Raw genomic sequence first — 23,053 nt, forward strand, 5'->3', positions numbered from 1 at the left:
AAACCCCCAACCCACCCCTTCCATCCTGTCCCCTCCATCCTGCCTTCCAGCACCACCTGGCATCCTGCCTCCCACCTTCCCCTCACACCCCCTTTGCCTCCTCATCCTCCATCCATCCATCCATCCATCCATCCATCCATCCACTCATCCACCCCTCTTACCCCTTCCTTTTTCCATCCATCCATTCCCACCCTTCCATCCACTCCTCCCTTCTCCCGAAGGATCCGGGGGGCTGCAGAGGTGCCGGTGTCTGTGCCCACGCTCGGTTGGCCCCGGGGCAGCGTTGGCCGGCACTGTCTGCCCCCCGCCAGCGGCACATTACCGGTCCCGGTCCCATTCCCATTCCCGTTCCGGCTCCTCCTGGTGTTTCCCAGCTCGGGGCCAAGCCCTGGGTAAATATTAGCTCGGAGGCAGCGGCGGTGCCAGCCCCAGTGACCCGCTGGGGCAGCGCCAGTGCCCTGCGTGCCAGCAGCACGGCCCCATGCCCTGCATCGGCTCCCGGCATGGCCCCGCACCGTGCCTCGGTCCCCATTCCATAGCCCTGCACCGGGCATCGGTTTCCCTTGCATGTCCCCACGCTTGCCCCAGTGCATTGGGATGAGGATAAGGATGAGGAGGGTCAGACCCCCCCCATTCCTTCCACAGGGTCCAGCTCTGTCCCCCCCACGCCCAGGGGGGACAGGACACCCCATACTCCTCATGGTCCAAGCAGGGTTGGCTTAGGAAGGGAGTCAGGGCTGGAGAGGGGACCCTACAGTGACACCCCAATGGGATGCTTTGGCCAGGCTCGGACATGGCACAGGGTGGGCAGCACCATGAGCAGTGATGCTCGAACCCCCCATGTCCCCCCCCATCTCTCCTGAGTCCTGGGGACCCATCAGGGTTGGAGGGGGGGGGGTTAGAAGGGGAGCCCCCACCTCAGAGCTGGCAGGGGGGGAAGCGAATGGGAAGAAAGCGGCTTTTGTCCGGGGGTTCTGAACCTTGCCGGGGATGGGGAAATTCGCTGCTTTCTGATGCTAATGAGATGTTAAAAATAAGCTCCTGCGCAGCGCAGCCGCGGTGGGGCTGCTCCAGCGGGGCCGGACAAAAGGGGCTTTATGGGCTGTGGGGGCACTCAGGGGGTGCCCCATTCCCACACAGGGCTTGTGGCTCCCGCAGGACCTCAGCATCCATCAAGGGCAAAACCCAGGGTACAACCCCTGACACCCCCCCCAGCACAAGGCTCCTTGGGGCTGGTGAACCCCAAAACCTCCCCGATGCTGCCCCAAAGGGGATGGGGATGGAAGGGGTTGGGGGCATCTCAGCTCCAGCCCCAGGTTCTGTCCAACTGAGAAGCAGCTCAAGAGGAAGCCTCAGATATTGGATCCCTCCATCTGGGCCCATCAATGGGGTCTTTGTCCCCATGGCAGGGGCACGGGGCAGAGCCCTGCACCAAGCCTATAGCCAAGACAGCAATGGGGGGGGGAACTGGTGCATCCGAATCCCTCCTCACTGCCCACACCCAGTGATGGAGGAGGAAGAGGAGGGGGGGGAGATGCAGGCTCAGCCCCATTCTGTCACTCCACCGCCTCTGATGTGCCAAAGCCGGGGGTGTTCAAAGGATCCAACACAGAATTAGGGGGGAAGCACCACGCAGTGGGGGAAAGGAAGGGCTGAGGTGATGCTGGAGGCAGGACATGGGTACCTCCATCCCTTGGGTCCCCCTCCCGCCCCATAGAGATGCTGCAAGGCAACACACAGCACATAAAGCAATTTCTACCGAGTTTATTTCAAACCCCCACTCTCTTCCCCTCTCCCCCTCCCCCCCACCAAAAAATACCCCCTAAAACCATACCCCATGAGTCAAACCGACGCTGGAAATGAGTTACAACCACTGGAATCCGCTCTCCCTCCCCAAAAAGCAAAGGAAAACCAACCCCAAACCTGGGAATTCCACACCAGCTTCAACCCCAGGCCCTGCAGCAGTTACCAACGGCTCCACACCAGAGGCCAAACATGCCTTTAATACAATATATACAGCCAAGCCCCGTTTCCCACCCCCAAAAATAACCAAACACACCCAAAAGTGCATTGGTGGTGTTTGTATCAAAAGCATCCCTGCTCGCAGCTGGGCCGCAGAGGCTGATTTACCTTTTCTGTGACTTTTTTAATAGAGTTTAGGAAAATAAATTATACAGCAACTATCTGAATAAATTAAAAGCACACACACACACACACACCAAGTGGAAAAGGGCAAAGGAAGCAAAGCTGCTTTGCTACCCAAGGGTGGTCCCAAAGGCTGCTTGGCCATAGGCAGCACCAGGAGCTGCCCCCAGTCTGCTCCTTCCTCCTCTAAAGGCAAACCTGGCGCCCCTGGGGGATGTTGGTTGGGGGGATGCTGTGGGTCTGGGTTGTGCTTTTCAGCTGGAGGCACAAAGAGGGGGGGACCCCCATCAGCAGGGGGTGGTTGGGGGGGTCCCGCCTGCCCCATCACACCTGGAAGACGCTGGGCTATGGGGGATGCTTGGATAGAGCACTCCAGCTCTGGAAGCCCAAGGGGCTAGGGTGGTGCCAGCAGCCCCACACTGAGCCCTCCAAAAGGTCAGGTTTTAAGGGGAAAAGCATCCCAAAGGCAGACTTTAACTAAGAAAGAGGAAGGGAAAGGGTCAGCTCCCTCCCTAATGGAAGCAGGACGATCCTTCTGCAAACCCAGCTTTCCAGTGGTTTCCTCCCCAAAACGGTCCCAGCCAAGATCCACAGCAGAGCCTGCACATCCCCCTGCACCCACATGGTAACAAAGGTCCCCATCAAAAGCACCTTTAGGGTTTAAAACCTGATCCCACATGGGAGCACCCCATGCCTGGTGCTTTCAAACCCACCGATTCTCTCTGACAGGAGCAGCTTGAGGTGGTTCCCACCAAACCAAACCAAAGAGGAATCCTTTTCATCCCTTCTTTTGGCCTCAGAAAGGTCAATGCTGAGCTAAAGACTTCCCTATGGAAAACTGCCCTGGGCTTCTTGGAATTCCCTGCTGAAGTGAAGGAGGCTGCAGGGAGAGGAGCAAAGTGGGACCTCGCTACCCAGGTCCACCACATGGCTGAAGGCTGCAGCCATCCAGCTGGAAAAGGAGCTTTTCCATGGATGCTCTCTGCGCTTTGGTAGTTTTAATATGGTCCATTTCATGGATCATCGGCCCCTGCTCCCTGCTGGAGGAGGAACAAGCACCAGCTCTGCAGAATTCAAGGTTGGACAAAGGAGGCCATAAAGTTTGGTTCCAAATCAGCAGGATGAGAGCATCCTCCAGAACCAAAGGACAAAACCATTCCAGGCCGGATGCAGACATCACCTGGTCCTTCCCCCAACAGGGATGGGGATCCGTTGGCAAGACGGGATTGACCTCTCCAAGATCCCACCCCAAAGACCCCTCTCTTCTTGCTCCACTCACATCCAGCCTTGGAACAAGAGCTCTGAACCCTCTCCATGCTCAAACAGATCAGGTTCCTCCCCTCACACCTGGATTGGAAGGAACTCTGGGAACAGCTTTACTTTAACTGGATTTCAAGGGAAGGCTGTTAACTCCGGTTACCCTTGGGATCACATCCAGCACTGTCAGCTGCAGGCAGCTCTCCTGCCTATCCTGAAGCAAGGAGAGCAAGTATTGCCCCTAAGGCCACCCCATCCATCCCAAGGGGAGCTCTGGGGGGTACATGGGGAGCTCCTGACCCACCACAGGGCCAGGCTCTGTGGTTCCACCCCAGCAATGGGACTCTGCCCTCATTCCCAGCACCACTTTTCCCTGGTTGGCTTCTTCCCCTTCCCAAACCCAGCCTGCACCCCTCCATCCCAGAACAGGGAAGGATGGAGTGAAAACGATGCCGTTACCATTGCACTAGGGAGAAGACCAGCTTCTCCCCAGCTTGGGCAAGGGGGACTCCCATCTCACACATCCAGGCCATCGTATCCTTGTCTCCGGGGTCTCTTTGGGAAGCTTGGCAGGACACACATGCCCCAGGCACGCTGCTCTTCACTGGCATAGGGTTGGGCAGGACAGGCACCAGCCCAGGCTTGGCTCTCGGGAAGTTTCTCCTTCCCAGCATAGGGATAAGTTGGAAGACCCAGCTCTTCAGCACACGGACAGCCGGGATGCTGTGGATATTCCACTTCCACCTTTCCCCCCTGACATTCATGCCGTGCTGTGCGTTTCACTTGAAGCAGTTGCATTCATTTTGCAGGCTCTGCTGGTAACCGGGTGTGAGCTGTAGGTCTACAGCCAGGGGAGGGAACAGCACCATTCCCCACACAGGGACATGGGAGCTGGAGGCTGGATTAGCTCCCATTTCACCAAGGGTCGGGATATGCCGATGAGCACATCTTGGGGCAGCTCCTGGTAAGCACTGCCCCAACCATGGGACACAGTCAGTAGTGAGCAGTGTCTGATGAGGTATTTCTGCACAATCTGAAGCTCAGTTTGTTTCATCTGGAAGCCAAATCCTTTTTAAAACCATCCTTTTCCCTCCAAAGCCAAAACCTGAGGCCAGAGGTGATGGTGAGGGGCGGAAGGACAGGGTTCGTTAGCACCCATCGTAGCAACACTTGGCAGAGGCAGACAATAGGGGGGTTTCCTGCAGGCTGCTTTAAGATCCACAGGACTGTGCCTGATTCAAGGGCTCAGATCATTCTGCAGGGCAAAACCAAAGTCCTGGAGCTTCTGAGTGCTCAGCTCCACAGCCCCAGGCCCCACCAGAGCATCGCATCTTCAGCCCATGCTGCTGCAGGGTTGAGAGCACAGGAACATTTGCTCGTGTAAATGCAGGAGGAAAGATGCTTCTCAGCATCCCTTGGAGCAAACTTTAAACTTCATGAAATGCAGACCAGATTTGATGGGGTGAAGGGGTCTTTTAGCCAATGCCAAGCCCAGAAACACAGCAAGAGCAACCCCCCCTCTTGGCTTGACTGTTTCTGAACTGCTGTGGTTCCAGGGACATCCCAGGGAGAGGAGGAAGCAGCGAGCTCAGAGCTCAGATGCTGCTCTAGGAGAAGCCTCACTTATCTGCTTCCTGCTCCAAGTCAGCCCAGAGATGCCTCTTAATGCCCCAGCAACTCCCAGTCGAGATCCTTCACAGCTCAGCACAAAGCCACTTCATTCACAGCTTCTGGAGACAGCCAGAGAAAAGGCTGAAAGTGCACATCCCATGGCTCTGCAGGGCTGAGATCGCTGGAGCAAGTACCTTTGGTCCATGGGCTGCAGCAACAGCTACAGCCACAGCTTTGCCTCCTTCCTTCCACTTATCAGAGGCTCAGCAAAACCTTCCAGTGTTTGCTAAGGGAACGAGGCCTCCTCAGAGGAGCAGCAGCCATTCCCTTTGGCAGAAGGCTCCATGACATCCAAACAGGCTCCCGTGCTTGTCCTTCCTTGGGCCCAACTTAAAAGCCTATGGGCCCATCCTGCAAATCCCAGTTGCAAAGCTCGGCTGCCCACTGTTCAGAATTCCATGCTTCCCAGAGGTTATTCCATGTAGCTGCCTGGCACCATGGCTCAGTCTTGCCTCCAAGCAGCTCTCTGGCTGCATCTCCCCATCAGTACGGGCCAAAGGCCAGTCCTGCCATCATGCCTGGAGCAGATGGCCTTCCTAGAGAGTCCCCATCTCTCTTCCTCTCTCCCCACCTTGAAGTTTCCAAGGGAGGACAATGCAATTCAGCTGATCATAGGACAGTTATTTCTCATGCTGAAAATAAAAACCAAACCCAAAAGACATTAAAAAATAAAAACTTTCCCAAAGTTGCAAATAGTGCCAGGACATTCTTTGTTCTGCAAGGGGTCCACGAGCTGGGCTCAGCTCTCTCCCCTCTCCCTCAGGCAGGAGCTGAGGCTCTTGTTCCCCTTCCGCTGTGCTTCTTCGGAGTCTTGAACCCTCTTCTCTGTACAAAAGAGCTTGAGAGCAGAAGCAGCCCCGCAGAAGCAGGCTCCCCGTGCGTGCCTCCTTCCACCACAGCCAGGCTTGGGCTACGGGATGGCAACAATCAAATTCCTAGTGGGGAGAATAAAGGGGAGAGGGATCAAGCAGCCTGTGGGATCTGCTCCAGCACAAGGAAGCAGCAGAAGCCTCACCCCCTTCCAAAGGGAAAGCTGGGCAATGGTCAAAGAGGGAATGGCCACAGCTTCTCTGGGAGGGTTTTGTGTTTTCATTGCAGCCAAAGGGAATGGGATGATCTATGTTTGACCCCCAGAGCAGCAGCACACACGTACCATCAGTGACAGCAACAAGGTGAGTGAGGCAGCCTCGCTACGTGGAGGATTCAGTCTCCTGCTTCTGTTTGGAGATGAGCTGAGCCTCCTTCAGGGACAGATACACCTCCTCCTGGGGGTCGTAGTAGTAGAACTTGCGGATGTAGGAGATCAGGGGCCTGGGGAAGGAATGGGCAGAAGCTTTAACCATTAACCACAGCCACACCAACCACCATGAGGATAACCAGAACCTCTCCCCAAGCCCACTCAGCACAGTCACATCCAGGAGGAACAGGAGCTTGTACCCCATAGGCAGGTAACACCTCACTCCCGAGCTGGTCACCATTCCTGTATGCATCCCTACACACCTCAGGATATTTATCATGTCATCCCAAGGTGGAAGAAGCCAACTAATCCCTTGCTGCAGGTACAGACACTTTCTCACTGCTAAGGTGAGGGTCAGGGAGGAAACCAAAGAGACTTACTTGGGCAGCGGGAGCTCAGGAATATGGTCTATTCGGACCAACTGCCTGATCCGAAAGCGGCAGAGGTGCTGCAGGGATTTGACATTGCTGAACCTGGAGACTGGATACAGCAGCTGGACAGGCGTTGGAGGGAGACCTTGGGAATAAAGCAGGGTTGGAGGTGTTATGTTAGGAAGAAACCACTCCTGATGCAGCAAGGAAAAGCTGGCGCTCTCTGCAAGGCTGTATTGGATAGCACATCATCCCAGGAGCCCACTGCTTTGGAGCTGCTTGGGAATAGGGAGCCAAACCTTTCAGGGTTCAGCTTTCCTCACAACACAGCAACAGTTTGGAGGTCATGGGGTGACTGTGGAAAAGCAGATCCTGGGATACCACAAGCTCCCAAGCACCTCTCTCCATGGACTCGTACATGAAACATCGCTTATACCGAGAAGCAACAGAGTGTGGAAGGGATGCAGAAGGAAGCCAAAGGAGAGGGCAGGCAGCATGAGCCGCACGTAGGCTTTGCTCTGCACAAGCCTCTGGGCGCTTCTTGCGCAGCATGAAAAAGCTGGGGGATTTGGCCAGCTCAAGCTGCTCATTCTTGGGGTCACGAGGCTGGGCACAAAGGCAGCTCCCCACGCAGGCAGCAGCCTCGCAGGGCTGGAAGCAAGTTGCATCCAGCTTTCCCTCTACCCCACCTCCTCCCATCAGCGTTCCAGGCAACAATCGAGCCCTCAGAACCAAGAGGTCGGGGCAGGAGCACCAGGAAGGCTCTTTGGGAGCTGGGTTCATTCCCAGCACAAGGTTTTTATCTGTCCTTTGCAGCAGGATTCAAAGCCAGTTACACTCAAACCCCCTCCTGCTGGCTTGTCTCCGAGGGCAATGGAGAGAAAGGAGAAAAGGGAAAGCTCTTCACACTAAGATGGGCTCAAAACTGCTCCGGGCAGCTCAGGAAGCTGTGAGCCAGCTTTTGAGAAAGCAAAGAACAGCAATCAATTGAAGGCTGGATTCTCCCCCCCCCCCCATTCTCCTATAGAAAGGAATTAGCCTCTGGGAGCTCAGCCAGCAGCTCCGGGGCTGCAGCACGAGCTCCAAGCTCGCCGCATGCCTCACTGCCAGGAGCCAGATGCGAGCTGGAAAGTGCCCCTTCCTCCAAGCAGTGGTTACCGGCTGGGCAGGAGAACAGCACTAACGAGCACTCTGGGGAATGCAGATCCTCAAGGTTCCCCCATTACAGATGAGGCATCAGGGTGAGACCTCGTTTTGCAAGGATCAAGGAGCAGCGACTCAAAGAAGCGCCCGGGTTCAATGCTGCACCCGGAGGGAGAGGTGCAGGACCAGGAGCCAGCACAGCCTGTGTGGGGACCAGGCAGAAGGGACCCCTCAGCACTGCTTGGTGAGGTCCTGTTCTCAAAGATATTTTCTAGAGCAAGTGCTCTTTAAGGTATTTCCCTGGAGTCCTCAGCCCTCAAAGCCCTATTCTCAAAGGGGAGAAGTGTCAGGATCAGGAAGGAAAAGCATCTTGGAGTTGAAAGGATTGTTTGAAGGGAGGATACATAGCAAAACCAGCTTCCCATCCCTCTCCTCCCAAAGCACAGCCATGTTCTACATCAGCTCTCCAGTTATTGGCAGTGCCTGCAGCAGAGGGCAACACTGAACAGAGCCAGGCTGTGATTCCAGCACTGCTGGGAACCCTGCACAGGAGCATCCCATCCCTCCTCCGGACCAGAAACAACCTGGGCCAAATCCTTTCCATGCTGCAGTGTCAGAGAGGTCACCATCACCATCAGGGTCTGCTTGCATGATAGCAATGGAGGCAGGGAACAGATTTACTGCAGGAATCCTCACACTCAGTCCTGCTCCTCTCTGCTTCACTGCCATCACCCATCTCACCACAGCAGCATTCCCATTCCTGCTCCCTTTTGTTCCCAGCATCCCCACTCACCCGCCCTCCAGATCCTGTTCCCCACTGCTGCTCCCTCACAATTAAGGGGCACATTTGCCCACTTGGCAAGCTCTCCCCTTCCTTTCACACTGGAATTTTTGGCCAGCTTGCTGGTACACCAGGACAAACGAGTGAAACAAAAAGCACAGAGGATACTGGTCCAGTTGCCTGCCCAGATTTAGCAGGCAGGAGATGGGAGCCCATTTAAGGAGCCAGAGCTTGATGGATGGGGAAACAAGCACTCTGCAATCCCAGCAGCATGCAATCAAACATGCTCCAACAAAGCTTCGCTAACACTCCCTCCCTGCTTGCAAGCACCTGCCTGTTGATGGGCTCTGGCATCAGGGTCCCCCCAGGGACTCTGAATCTACAGCATCTATCAAGTGAGCTCCAGGCTCACTTTGAGCTCACACTTGGAAACGTTCCCACAGCTCAGCTTAATGTCTCTCCCTCCTGACAGCCCCAGGTGGATTTCAGCTAAGGGAGAGCTGGGAAACTACAAAGCATGGAGTGGTTCTTGAGAACAGCAGCACTGAGACTGGGGGAGGGAAGAAAGAAGACCTTTAGTAGCCAAACAGCTGCTTGTTGAGGGAGTAGCATTCCAGTCTCCAGCTCCATTTGTCACAGTGGGGGTTTGTGTTATGTTTCCACACTCCTGGAAAGAAAGCTTTAGGAGGTCTCCTTATCACGAGTCTCCACTTAGCACAAGAAGTGGTGTAAGGGATGTGCTCCTCAGGATCCTTCTGAAGTCAATGGGCAAGGATGCAGAGGAGGATGCACTGAGCCCAGCAAACCAAAGCCATGTTAAGCTGGCTCTCTAGGACAGACCAGCAGCTGATGACAGGAAAACCTCCCCCAGAGGCAGAGCAGGACACTCACCTGGAACCCTGGATCGGAGGAAGTAGAGGAACTTCCCGTTTTTGGAGTGCATGATCGCTCTCTTTATGAACTCCACCACGGACTGGCAGCGGTCTTCAAACTTGGGATGGCACCAGAGGCTGAAGGTCCCTTCCAACAGAACAGAAAAGGCCTCATCTTATAGGAGCACTGGCAGCAAAAGGGGCCATTTAGCCAGGAGTGATGCTCTCAAACCTAGAAATGGCACTAAGAGGAAACACCAGTGGCACCAGCTTGTGAAGATGCTGTTCCACTGGACCCAGTGCTCTCCAAGAGCTGAGCATACACAGAACTACATCATATGACAACTGTAACCCAAGGAATGACCTCAGGTCAGGCTTGCCTGAACTTGTGAGCAGCCAGCAACAACTGCTGGGTCTAAAACTACCAAGACATACTTGAACAGAGCATGAAGAGATGTCCCTGCTCTGCAGCATCCCCTCAACAGCACTCTCAAAGTGAGCTGCCGCATCCAGGCCCTTAAGCCCACATACAGAGGTATGTAAAAGCAGTGAGCCAGGTGTTGGAGTCCTCTTCTGCCAGCCTTAAGGCTGTCAAGGATCACTTATTTCAGCAGCTTTATGTTCTTGCTGGCTGTTCCAAACACCTTAATCTAAATGACTGTCAAGCTAGAAGCAGGGGCAAGGCACACGGATGCAGCCCCACCTGTGCTGCCACCTGATCCGGTGCCTTGAGCTGGAGCAGTACACTCTGACACTGGAGAGGGGCAAGCAGACCCTCTACCCTGCTTACCCATCTCCAAAGAGGCTGAGTTGAAGCCTCACGTCAGACCAGTGTCACAGTCTTTGTGCTGTGAGCAGACACCTCCTCCTTGCACCAAAACGCAGCCATTTAGGCCCTTTCACCAGCCAAATCAGAGGTACCCAGGCAAGCAGCACCCCCCCAGCACCATCACAGGCCCTGCAGCACCAACCTGCTACAGAAACAGTAGAGGAAGCAGCTTTGTTGGATGTCCAGCACTCACAGCTTTCTGTAGGGTGGACAGCAAGCAGCACTACAGGGCTATAGACAGCCCACAGCTTGTTCCAGTAAGGCCTTACTGGGAGGAGATACCTCTCACCCTTGGCACAGGCCAGTTTGGGAGCAATGATCTGGGCTAGCACGTGCTAAACATCCAGGATCACAGGTAATTCTTGGGAATCCTGGATCTGTACGAGCCCTTGGCCAGTGAATGCAAAGGACAAGCACCAGCATCCTCAGCCTGCCTAAAAATAGACAAATAAATGCTGGTTTCTTCTCCTCATCTACTTGAATCCTGAAGGTCAAGCATTGCTCTTACCATTCCCCCAGTCTCCCCATTTGTCATCTCCATTGGTTTCTCAAAGTGCTCCAGTCTGCAGTTTTCCAGGGTGCTGCAGCACATTCAGCACAAGGCAGCCAGGCCTGGGGGGGGGGGGGGAGAACAGGGACCGACAGAGACCCAAGCACTGCACCCAAAAAATGCAGTCCTTGATGCAATGCCATGGCTGGGAGAGATGCTCGAGGGAAGGTGGCAGCACCAAGCTCCATCCATGCAGTGAGGAAAGGGAAGAGCACTGGGCTAAGGATGCTCAGAGAAGGGAAATAACCCAACCCCAAAGTAAGCAGCCAGACTTGCTCCAAAACTCAGTTATGGAGGAGAATCCATGGCACAGGCAGCCTCACATCCCTCCACCTGAAAGAGATTCTTGCAGCTCTAGAGGGGTGACAATGAATACTGGGCCACCTCCCCATGAGAGGGGCTCAAGACCAGAAGAGCTGCCAGGTTTGGCTAGCAGAACTGGGAGAGAACAGCAGCATCCCTGGAGCAAGGACAAGGAGAAAAGGATGAGCTCTGCTCTGAAGGGCTGCAAACCACTGTTTTCCACAGCAGGTTGGCTGGGAAGCCTCTGAGCCCATCATTTCAGGCACAGTTAATGACAAGGCTCTCTAGGCAGCTGTTATTAAAGCTTGCCCACTGGTCACAGGGCAGCTGCACGGAGCCTCTTGGGTGTTTTCCTGAGCCTGAGGACAGTGTGCACAAGGAGTTAGTACAGGAAACCACATGTGGAGCTAAAGCCTCAGCCTGGGACCTACTGCAGCTGATCCCACTGCTAAGCATCCCTGGACAGGGGGAGAACAAAGCAAGGTGCTGAGCTGCAACACGTTGAGATCACTTCTCATTTCGCAGGGAGAAAGGCTGACGGGTGATGGCTTGTGCTGTACCTCACATCTCAGTGACACAGGGTCCTAAGGACCCTTCCATCACCATTTCTTCAGGTGCAGTTTTCCAAAGTAAGGCCTGAGGGAACTTTGGTGCTCCTCAGTTTTATGGAGAATCACTTCTTGAAGCCCAAGAAGTAAAGTCAAGCCTGGCTCCTAAGGCCTCTTGCAGAACCTCAGCACAAGAGTGAGGACACATCAATGCTACTCCCCTTCTTTTGCCAGCTCTGTGCCCAGAACACTGCTTTGGGCCCCTGAGATCACACTGTGGTCAGCAGCATCACCAGAACCACCCATGCATGGCTCTTACCTCTGTAGTGCTCCATCCTGGTGTGATGGGTGATGCCCTGTGACCGAAAGCTGAGGCTCAGGATGTAACGAGGGTCAGAACTGTCTCGGACCAGAAAGGACCCATCTGGTTTCCCCTTCAGCTTCATCTCTGCATCCTCCCAGTTCATCGGTCCCCAGTACCAGCCACACTAGGAAGAGAGACAGCAGAACATCAGCAACCAAACACAACAGCATTTGCTCCCGTTGTTAATTCCTTTTAAATGCTAAATTGGAAGTGCCCTGTTGTGTGCACCCAGGAGCAGGGATGGTTGGGACTTGCTCCTGGATGAGAATGCACCATCACATCTCTTCCCAGCTAAAAGTGGGGAAAGAACAGATGAGATGAAAGCATTTCATTCCACACAATGACTCAAAGACCTCACTGGGAGACAGGCAGGAGGCTTTTTCCAGTCCTATCCTAATCTTGTGCTCCCAAATCTATGCACCCCTAGTGTGAGGCATCCCTGCCCATGGCAGGGGGTTAGAAATCGGTGATCTTGAGGCCCTTTCCAGCCCAAACCACTCTATGAAGTCTATCAAAGGGACCATTAGTCCCCAAAAAGCAGAGCTTAGACCCAGAGCCCTTCCCTTGGGGTTGGTGCCCCCACCCCACATCCCCGTTACCTTCTCCAGCTCCCTCAAGCTGGCTGCGAAGCTGCTGGAGTCGGGGCGGTACAGGGGGCACTGGAGGTGCTGGGCAGGCTGGCCGGGCATCGCCTCCATCGGCCTCAGAGGGACAATCCGTGGGAAGGCATCTGCAGAGGGAGACACAGCCCAGGCCTTGGTCATCCTTAGGGAGCTCAGCCCCTGTCTCCCTTGCATGGCTCTGGAGGTGAAGATGCAGGAGCTGCAGTGGGAGGAGGAAGCTGGGATGACCCATGGGAGGGCAATGTCCTTGTGAAGGACACAGGGGAGTCACTGTCTGCTCCTCCAAGGGAACTAACTCAGTGCCTTCACTGCTATTTCCTTCTGCTAGCTTGCAGGGCAGTGCCCAGCAGCACCCATTGGAAAGAACAAGCACAGCCTGAAAAAAGGGGCAGTTAAAGCTCTGTGGGTGCTGAAGGAAACCGAAAGTAGGAGGGTAAATGCACAGGAAGCATCCCAGTGTGCTGTTCAGTTGGATGCACACCAGGCTGGCTGGCAGAACGAGGGCTCCTGCACCAAACCCTGCTCCCACAGCTCTCTCCCATTCCCATGTTCCCTGACACAGCACAAACTGGGGTGGGCTGAACCCAAGAGGAAGCAGAGCAAATGGGAGATGCTGAGCTGAGGAGAAAGCTGGTGCAGGGCTGGGCTTCAGAAAACCCCTGTGAGCAACAAGAACCACAAGGGAACTGGAGCCTTGACACAAGAGTGCCTGAGCACCCTACAGTGCAGGACCGCACGGCCCCAATCAGGCACTGCAGGCAGCACCACTGCTGTTAAAGCCCAAAGTGCAGCCTTAGAATCTACCAAGCAAACCCCCCAGAAGGTTCCAGATCCCTCAAGGGAAAGCCAGAGCCTTGCTGCTAAAGCTAAGCTGACCTGGGGCATGGGGTGGAGGAGGCGGAGGCAGAGGGAAAGACTGCAGGGAAGAGCCCATTGGACCCACTAGGACAGATGCAGGCAGCGTCCCACTGATATCATCTAGGAGAGAACAGAGGCAAGAGAGATTCAGAAAACAGGGAAGCAAGCGAGCTCTGCACTGTGCACACACAGGCCAGGGGCAGCCAAGATGGAGCTTCCCACCAGCAGCTCAGCATCCTCCTCTTGCTGCTGCTGCTTCACACCAGCTCGGAGCCTCACACGCTCCCCAAGGCTGGAGGAGTTTGGTTTCCAGCTCCTCACATGCATAACACAGGCATTTAAAGGAGGTTTCACAGCCCCAGCACATGGGATGTGCAGTTTAAGGTGCTGCTTGCTAAGGCTGACTTGATCCTTCCTTAGCCCCTTCTCAGAGGAGGATGAAGAGCAGCTGAGCCTGGCTCCAGGTGAACTCCCATGGAGCTTGCACTGACTACAGAGCACAGAAAGGAACCAGCCTCGCTGGGTGATGGGCAGGAAAGGGAGCAGCAGTTCCCAAAAGCAGCAGAAATGCTACAAACCCAACACGTTACCTCCCCACCTCACATTGCTGCCCCATCGCCCGCCCTTCCTGGCTGATCTAGGAGAAACACTGAGCCAGGAACAGCAAAAGCAATCCTCTGCTAGGGAAGGGTGAGCAGGCAGCGAGCCCAGTGCCAGGGATGCTCAAGGCTCTCCCCTTCCCTCCCTACAAGGGCAGTTCCTAGGCTCCCATAGGGACACAGAGCAAGGATGCTCTCCAAGACAGTACCTAGCAGGCTGAGGCTTCGTCGGGGTGGAGGTGGTGGAGTCGGAGGGTGAGGGGAGGTCAGTCCTCGCTGCGAGATGTCCACGTCCACCAGCGACACCGTTTCACCTGTGGGTTAGTGGAGCAAGACCATCAGCATCAGCCCTGCTCCAGGGCATGCAGAGGCTGAGCATGGGGAGGGGGAAAGGGGCAGTAACCCCTGCAGGCTCTGGGACACGATCTCATGAGCTGCTTCCCTTTGGAGACATGGATTCGCTCGGCTGCTACAGCCCAAAGGTCAGGCAGAGGAGAATGACACCGGCACTGAATCCCACTGGAGTCCAACACCAGGATGCTGGGATGAGGAAGGCACTGAGACCTTTTCAGCAGCAAGTTCACAGCAAGCAGAGCTCATCAGTGCTGTACTTTTATGCCAAAGGCCAGGAGGGTACCAGCTCTTCAGATTAATCAGAGGGAACTGGACAGGCTTTAACATTAAATAACTGGAATTTGCCGAGCATTAAAAGGCTTCAGATCCAGGATACTGCTGGGGGAAATAACCACACAAATTAAGATGTCCAACTTAAACCCAGAAAAGCTTAAATTGAGTCTAAAATCATGGGAGAGAAAGGAAGGCAGCAAATCCAGGTCAAAGCATCAGCCTCAGTATTGGACTGATGCAGAGGCAAAAGGAAAACACCCAAATCCCAAAGAGAGATTCTAAGGGGTGCTACCACAGCTGAGGCTTAAAACTGAGTTTAGCCAGGCTCTGATGGACACCAGCACTGGAACCCCATCATCCCAAAGACCCAAACCATGGTCTCAAGGACAACAAGATCTGGCTGCCTTAGATTTCAATTCCTGTGGGCAGGGAGCTCCTCTCCTGCTCCAGATACCGTGCACAGCATCACCCACCTGACAGCGTATTCACCATGCATTAGAGAGGACGAGATTGACTCAGCTTCCTTCTGCTTTTAAGACTCCTGTCTATTAATAAGCGATGGCAAGAGCAGTATTTAGGGGGGGTATTATCCAAGGTGCCTTCCCCCTAGGGTGCAGGGTGTGAGCACACACGTGCACAAAACCACTCATTCATTTCCACACCTTAACAATAGAGTGCCCAGGCTGCATCCACCTTGGGCAAACAAAACTAAAAGGTAACCAGGCTAAGGGGAAGAGGGCAGGAACTCAGCTTCCAACCCTTCCCAAGGCAGCAATGGTAGGCTGTGATGGGCTTATGCTTCCAAGGGATGCTCAAGGAGAGCCTTCCCAAAGGCTTTCCTTCATCCCACGGACTAACCTGGAAGCAAATCCCCAAGGAACTCGTGCAAGCTGGGCCAGACATTTGAATTCTGTCCCAGCCTCCAAAACCCCACAATGGAGGAGCCATGGAAGAAACCAAGCAGTGCAAGACTGAAGTCAACACCAACCCAAAGGCAGATACTGACTTTGGGGATGATGCCATGATCTTCTGCACAGGAAAACCCCCTCCAAGGGCACTGTCACTATTGTGTTTATACTCACAGCTTCCCCCAGCAACAGCTGACAAAGCAGCAGAAGCCACTTTTGCCTGCACCAGCCCTGGGTTGCAGATGACACTGAGGAACCAAGTCCCATCACATGAGGAGCAAGTCCTCAACGTGCCACCCTGTCCTCAGGACACGGGCTGAAGGGATGTGGGAATGGAGAAGAGAACAAGCACCAGCACAGCTGAATCACCCTCAAGTGATTCCCCTTCTGCAGGAGCTGAAGGAGCTACAGGCAACATCAGGAATGGATCAGAAGCTGCCTGTTCCTAGTTTCAGGCAAGCCAAACAAATGCTCTGCCTTGAAGGGAACTTCACTGACGTTTAAACCAGGTCAGAGTAAGACCAGACTTCACCACTGCTCTACAAAGAGGCTTTGCCCTGCTCAGGGACACAAAACATCCCCCTCTCCATCACCTCCACCGACAGCAAGAGGCTTTCAGCCCTACCCATCGGTTTTAAGGCTGCACAATCCCATTTGATTCCTCTGCTCTGCACTAAGACTCTCAATAGGAATCTATTTAGAATCTGATCTCCATAAGGGACCATGTAACCCCCCCCCCAAAGCTCATAAATACTCACTCGTGCCCTTAGATTCCTGCTCATGCAAGTCTGGAGACAGGAGTCACGCAAGGAAGCCCCAAGCCCTGGGGCTGGGACTGCTTTGCCTACGAACCCAGACCACAAGAGGCACATGACCGTGACTGGGAGCCTTTCAGTCCAGAGCAGAGCAGGACTTCCCCTCACACCATTTATAAACCAGCTTCCCCCCACCCCAGCAGAAAAGGAAAGGTCAGAAACCAGCAGGACAAGGGGAAAGGGGGAAACCATGTTCCACAGATGAGGTCTCAGTTCCTATTGCAGAGCCAGCAGCGGTGGTGTATGGTCCAGGTGGGAAGGAGGACTTGGTCTTAGCCCGTCTCAAGCCAAATGTCTTTGCTCTAGAAGGGATTTTGCAAACCCCTTGGATGCAGAGGCCTGTGCAGAGGAAGGACCAGGACCTTCACCTCCACCTCGTGTTTCAACAGGAGGAATTGCAAAATGCTGATGTGCAACCACTGAAAGGGACTTCTTACAAGGATCTATATGGACAGGCCAAGGGGAATGGCTTGAACTGCCTGAGGGGAGACTGAGCTGAGCTCTGAGGCAGAAGCTGTTCCCTGTGAGGGTGCTGAGGCGCTGGCACAGGGTGCCCAGAGCAGCTGTGGCTGCCCCATCCCTGGCAGTGCTCAAGGCCAGGTTGGACACAGGGGCTTGGAGCAGCTGCTCCAGTGGAAGGGGTCCCTGCCTGTGGCAGGGGTTGGAGCTGGAGGAGCTTTAAGGTCCCTTCCAACACAAAGTACTCTTTTCACAGCCAAATGTGCTGTAAATCTTCCAAAGCCTTACCTGTGAAGAGGGGGCTGAACACAACCGGGGAAAAGGCACTTTGAGTTCTTGTCAGTCTGTGTTTCCTATTGGAAATAAGGGAAGCGCTGTTAGTGGAGAGGAGACGACCTGGTGCATCCCACAAGAAAACATCGTTTGACCTCCTCCAACCAGCAGAACCTTCCCCATGCCTCACTCCAGGAGCAAGAGACATCCCATTGCTTCGTGCTCATTGGACTCCTAGAGCAGTGCTTTGGCCTAAGTAGGGCAGTCAACCAGTAAAGCCAGGTCTGCGTCCTGCTCCGAAGCACATCCATAAGTAGGGAATTAATAAAGCCTTTAGGAAGAAGAACCCCAAGCCAGTGTGGTAACCAGAGCCCAGAAGCTGTTTCACAACCGCTGCCTCCCTATTGCTCTGCAGCAGCCATTGCCAAATGCCTTTGACAAACAGGTTTGGTCCCTGAGCAATGAGGGGTTGTGCCTGGAGCAAGGGCATCGAGTGCCCAAAGGGTTCCAAACTGCAGGTGAAGGGCAGGCGAGCTACACCCAGAGCTGGGGAGATGGATGGAGGCAGCTACAGATGCACCTCTGACCAGGACCCAGCAGTTGCCATGCAGCTTGCTTTCCAAACCAGAGGGTTTATAACAAGCACTGTGCTCTCCCCACACAAACCCACTCCTTCCTATTGCAGTGCTAAGGGGCTTAATCCAGATGTAGGCACATAAACTGCTGGTAAACTGAGGCACAGAGCATGGCACCCCCAGGATTCAAATCCAACAGAGGAACCCTGGTGCCAGACCCTCAGTCCCACCTAAGAAGGGAGCACAAGAATAAAGACCACCAGCAGCTTTGACAAGGGTCTTCCCAGCATCCTGCCAGGCCCATCCAGCCCTGAGCAGCCTGTGCCAGGTCTGTAGTGGGTTCAGACAAGGTTACTCCCAATGAAATAGTGCAACTCCACTGTGCTGACCAGAGGAACCGGTCCCATTGCAGGCAGGCAAGTGATGGCACCGAGACCTGCAGGAGCTCAGAGACCAGCTCTCCTCACAGCCCAGAGCACACCAGTTCCACTGCAAGCACACTGGGAAAGGGCTGACACTGTTCTTCTTGGGCATCATCTTCACTTTCCAACCTCCTCCCAGCATGAGACTGATCCTGAGCCTAAAACTTGGGCTCCAGCCCCCAGCTCTGCTCTGAGCCTCCTCCAAAAGCTGGACAAGGCAGCTTTGGAAGGATCACTCTGAGCAGATGCAACACAACCATCCCAGAGGGAGAAGAAACCTGAGGTCCAGGCTCATATTCCAAGGAGGATGATTCCCTGATTATCAGCCACACACACACACAATTACACTTCTGGACTAATATCAATGAATAACATAGTAACAGCTCTGTTCCCTCCCACTAAGCCAGACGGAAAGGAGCATTGCTGGCATTTTGCTGTTACCAAAACAGCTACATTTTATGCCAACATTTTACAACCATCACTTCCTGAGATGTCTGGTTTCAAGCAAGCAGGGTGAGAGCAAGAAACGATTCCCATGAACTGGATCCTCCACTTCCCAACTCAAAACAAGCGGCTTCCATACATCCTTCTCCTGCCCTCAAGCTCTGCAGCATCCAAACGATGCTGAAATGGAGCTTCCCACTCATCCCAAGGCCCTGTTAACACCAAGACAAGTCTCACCCAGCCACCCAAGCTGGCCACGTGCTACTTTATGCTTGTAATAACATGAAGACATGTGAAGAACCAAGGTCACCAATGCAGCTACCAACCAGGACCTGGTACCAACCTCACCAGTGATGCGCAGCAGATGCTGGCTGCAGCTCAGGTTTGCCTGCATCCACCCATCCATAGAACCAGTGCCTAAATCCATATGCTTCCCCTCCACCAACCTGGATGGGAAGCTTGAGCAGTGACTCCAAAGACCAGGAATTGTGCTTCAGATGGATGTTTAAAGGAGAAAGGAGCCAGGACAGATAACACCAGTGCAGTCCAAGGGAGCACCCTCCATCAGCATCCTTCACCAGAGAGACTTGCAAGTCAGCAACCAGAGCCCCATAGCAAGCAGAGGCAGGAATTAACCCAAAAGCTGCTCTAAGCCCAGCTCAGCAGCAGCTTATGGGGAACACCAGATCCATCCTCTATCAACAGGCCCATAAACTCCAGCTCTGAGCAGAACCAAGGAAAGGTCGTGCTACTGATGGAGCTGGTTTGATCCAGCAGACAGCATTCACTGGGGGGGTTAAGGCCAGTAAAGGCCATAGCAGAAGAGAGGAAAAGGAAAGCACCATCTGCTGAGGTCAGACATTCACTTCCCAGCAAACTTGGCTTACCTAAACCTCACCTGCTTAGGCAAGGATGAGCATCCCCAGCACCCCAACCCACTCATCCTCATTGAGGAGACCTCCAGGACCAACAGGGACCATGCCATCCCTGCACAGCCTCCCAGCAGAGGAGATGCCAGCTGCAAGCACACCCATCCCACAGCCTAAAAAGCCCAGGAGCTGCACTCCAGGGAGCAAAAAGCATCATTCAAATAACCCAGCCCTCGTGAGCAGGAGGGGACACTGGAGCTGACAGCAGCAAACAGCCCCTGAACCACAAGAGTTGCTGCATCAGGCACCTTGAAGTAACCTCTGTTAAAATCACCTTAGTGCAGGGGAGTTGTATGATGCTGGAGCAGATGTGACCATTGAACCAAAGGCAAGACCCAGGCACTGATAATGGGGCATCTGTCCCCGACCTGCTGAAGACACAACTGCCAACTCTGCACTGCCTAATGCCAGTGCTGGGGGAGGTCCTGGCCTCCTTCCTACCAGGCCAGCATAAACCACAAGCCCATTAGCAGAACATTATGTCATTACAGGCTTGCTACCATTTGAGGCCCATTCAGTCATTTGTGGGGAATGAAGCCCTTGTCTAAAGCTGCTTCCCAGGCACGGGAGCTTGGCAGGGCTCAAACACCCTCCCAGCAGCTGCAGGGCTGGGAGCTGAGGCTGCCCCATCTCAGATCCCACCCTCTCTGCTTCAGAACAGAGGTAACTTTGGCCTCTGGTGCCTTCTGGGCTGTGCAGGTGCCCCGTTACCACACCTGACCCAAGGTCAGCATCTCAGAGCAAGCCTGGAGAGCTGCCTGCTCACCCATCAACAGCTCTTCACCTCACTGAGGAGGCCACACACCCCAAAAGCCTTACACAGGGAAAGGGCTGGGCTGCAATACCCAAAGCCCATTCAGTTACTGGCTGCTGCTCCCAGGCTGGGTGCACAGGCCTTGGGCAGGCTCTCCCTGCCTCCTCCATGAGGGATCTCAGTTCTGCTGCTGGAAATGCTAGGCCACCAGAGGCATCAGCCCTTTACCCTCCTCAGCTGGCATCAAGCAGCTCATGTCTTCTGCTGAGACACGAGGCTGGAGCAGGAGTGGGTCCCACACCAATAGGTCCCAGGTTAGATCCCTTCAGCCTAACACAAAACCCAGTCAACCTCTGGTTGCCAATGCTACATCCTCCTACAGAGCATCACCCACCATCACCATCACCACCACCAAGGCCAGAGCCCAGTGGTGACACCGGGGAGCCTCAGGACATCGTTCTGCAAGAGGAAACACCAGCCCCTTGGGTCTCAGCACAGAGCCACCAGAGCCCATCCCCAGAACACTGCACTTCCTTGCTCAGCCATTGCCATCCCAGGGCAGCTCCAGCAGCTCCTCCCAGGCACCCTCTGCTGATCCTGCTCCCGGATGGTTTTCCCCCATCCCCTTTAAGGATGTGAGGCCCAGAGCAGCAGGTTCCTCCTCACCTGCCTCTCCTGAGCTCCAGGAGATGAGGCCTCAGCTTGGAAGAGGCCTGAACACAGCTCAGAAGCTATACACAACCGTGATGCCCATGTGCAGGCTGGTACCTGCTCATGCTCCACTTCCACCAAGGCATCACAACCCTGGCACCCCCGGTATCCCCGTGCCATGGGGCCACACTGCTGCATGCCCCAGGCTGCTGTCACATCAACCCCACACTCTCCAGGCTATCATCAACACAGGCGACTGCTCCCCACAGCCCCTATCACCCCAAAACCACCTCTGATGCCTGCAGCCCCCATCCCACCGCTCCAAAACCATCCCTATCCCCACAACCCCCATCCAAACCCGCCCCACCCAGGCCGGACACAGCCCCTCCGGTGCCGGTACCCCCATACCTGCCCGCCTCCTGCTCGCGGCCGCGGGCCCCGCACACATCGGTCAGGCTGCCGGCCGAGGCGGGCAGGTCCCCGGAGCGCCGGCCCTCGGTGCCACCGGCGGCGGCGTCCGCGGTGGCTGAGCCTCCGCTGCAGCTCTTGGTGCGGAAGAGGCGGCTGAGGCGGATCTTGAGCGAGCCCTTCCTGCCGCCGGGGCCGGCTCCCCCGGGGGCTGCGGCGGGCGGCGCGGGGGCTCCTCTACCGGTAGCTCTGGCGGCTGCACGGCCGGGGGATCCCGGCTCCTCCTCGGAGCAGCTCCCGGCCTCGTCCGGCTCCAGCGCCTCCAGCACCAGCAGCGCATCGCTCGTCTCCTCGGCAGCGGGCCCGGCCGGCGGCGGCGGCCCGAGGCAGGGGCAGCCCGCGGGTCCCTTGGTGCCGAGCCCGGGCGGCCGCAGCCCCAGCGCCGCCAGCTGCAGCTCCAGCCCCAGCCCCGCGGCCGGCGCCGCTCCCCAGCCGCTCCCGGCCTTGGGCTCCAGAGCACAGCGGTGCCGCGGGCACAGCAGCTCCCCGCCGGCCGCGGGGCCGCCCTCCTGGCCCGGCCGCCCCTCGGCCGCGTTGCGGAACACCATGAGCTGCGGCGGCGGCCTCGGGCTCCGCAGCGCCGCAGGGCCCGGCAGCCGCCCGGCGCCGAGGCCCAGCGGCCCCGCGGCCGCCCCGCCGGTACCGGCGCCGCCCGCCGCGCCCGCCTCCGGCCCGGCCGCATAGCCCAAGAGGCGGCTCAGCACCCGGTACGAGGCCGCAGCGGCCGCCGCCGCATCCCCGTCGCGCAGCTCGGTGCCCTGCATGGCTACGGCCGCCGCATGGCCCGGACCGGCACCGGGACCCGGAGCGGGGCCGCGACCGGGCCGCACCGCCCACACACCATCACGGAGCACAGCCACGCCCCCTCACTTCCGCCACAGGCCACGCCTCCTGACGCAAACCACGCCCCCCTCGGGTCGGGGCACTTAGTTGGGGGGGGGGGGGGTCGGGCACCGTTGGGGCAGTCCCGGTAATGAGTTGGGAGCCTGAACCCCCCCCCGGCACCGGGCAGTGCACGGGTGGACGGCGCCGTCCTGTGGTGGCTCCGGCTCAGCTCTCGCCCCCTGCGCACCCCCGGTTGGAGGAGAGGGGCCGGCTCCTGCCCGGGGATGCTGGAGGAGTCACCGGTGCTCCAGGCAGGGAGAGCGGCCCCAGCGGCCGCCGTGCCTCAGTGTCCCCTCTGCAACAGGGGCAGTGCTGGGTGGGAGCTGGGACAGCATCGCCCAGCTCGGGGGGGGATCAGGCCCTGTCATGGGGACCCTGCACCCACCACCTATGGGGACATCCCTATGGGTGCCCCACTTCCATCCCATCGCCGGGGTAGGGGGGAACTGAGGGATTGAGGCCGGCGCCATATGGGGAACCAGCGGGTGATTCTTCCCCGACTGCCAGGAGGGCTGCGGGAAGGGGGAGAGAGGAGGAATATTCCCAGCCCTGTTGCCATGGCTTCCCATCAGGATGCGCTTGCATCACGGCCAGCCCGAGGGGTGCAGGGGTCCCGCCGGGGCTCCGGGCTGGGGTATGGGGTGTCCCCACGGGCCTCAGGGCCGGGCTGCGGGGGTCCCCATGGGGTTCAG

The 23,053-nt window shown here is 56.2% G+C and overlaps 1 protein-coding gene across 1 annotated transcript; it reads right to left on the reverse strand.

The window, feature by feature from the left end:
* Positions 1-1,827: 1,827 nt before the first annotated feature.
* SOCS7 (suppressor of cytokine signaling 7) lies at positions 1,828-22,288 on the reverse strand. The gene is made up of 10 exons (XM_034070309.1): positions 21,417-22,288; positions 17,249-17,313; positions 14,361-14,465; positions 13,571-13,672; positions 12,671-12,801; positions 12,027-12,195; positions 9,497-9,625; positions 6,691-6,826; positions 6,227-6,384; positions 1,828-6,008 (listed from the first exon to the last, which is right to left on the reverse strand). The coding sequence occupies exons 1-9, from the start codon at positions 22,238-22,240 to the stop codon at positions 6,264-6,266; spliced, it is 1,782 nt and encodes a 593-aa protein (XP_033926200.1). The 5' UTR covers positions 22,241-22,288; the 3' UTR covers positions 1,828-6,008; positions 6,227-6,263.
* Between the last annotated feature and the right edge of the window lie 765 nt (positions 22,289-23,053).

Source organism: Melopsittacus undulatus, chromosome 17 (assembly GCF_012275295.1).
Source record: "Melopsittacus undulatus isolate bMelUnd1 chromosome 17, bMelUnd1.mat.Z, whole genome shotgun sequence".
Classification (NCBI taxonomy): domain Eukaryota; kingdom Metazoa; phylum Chordata; class Aves; order Psittaciformes; family Psittaculidae; genus Melopsittacus; species Melopsittacus undulatus.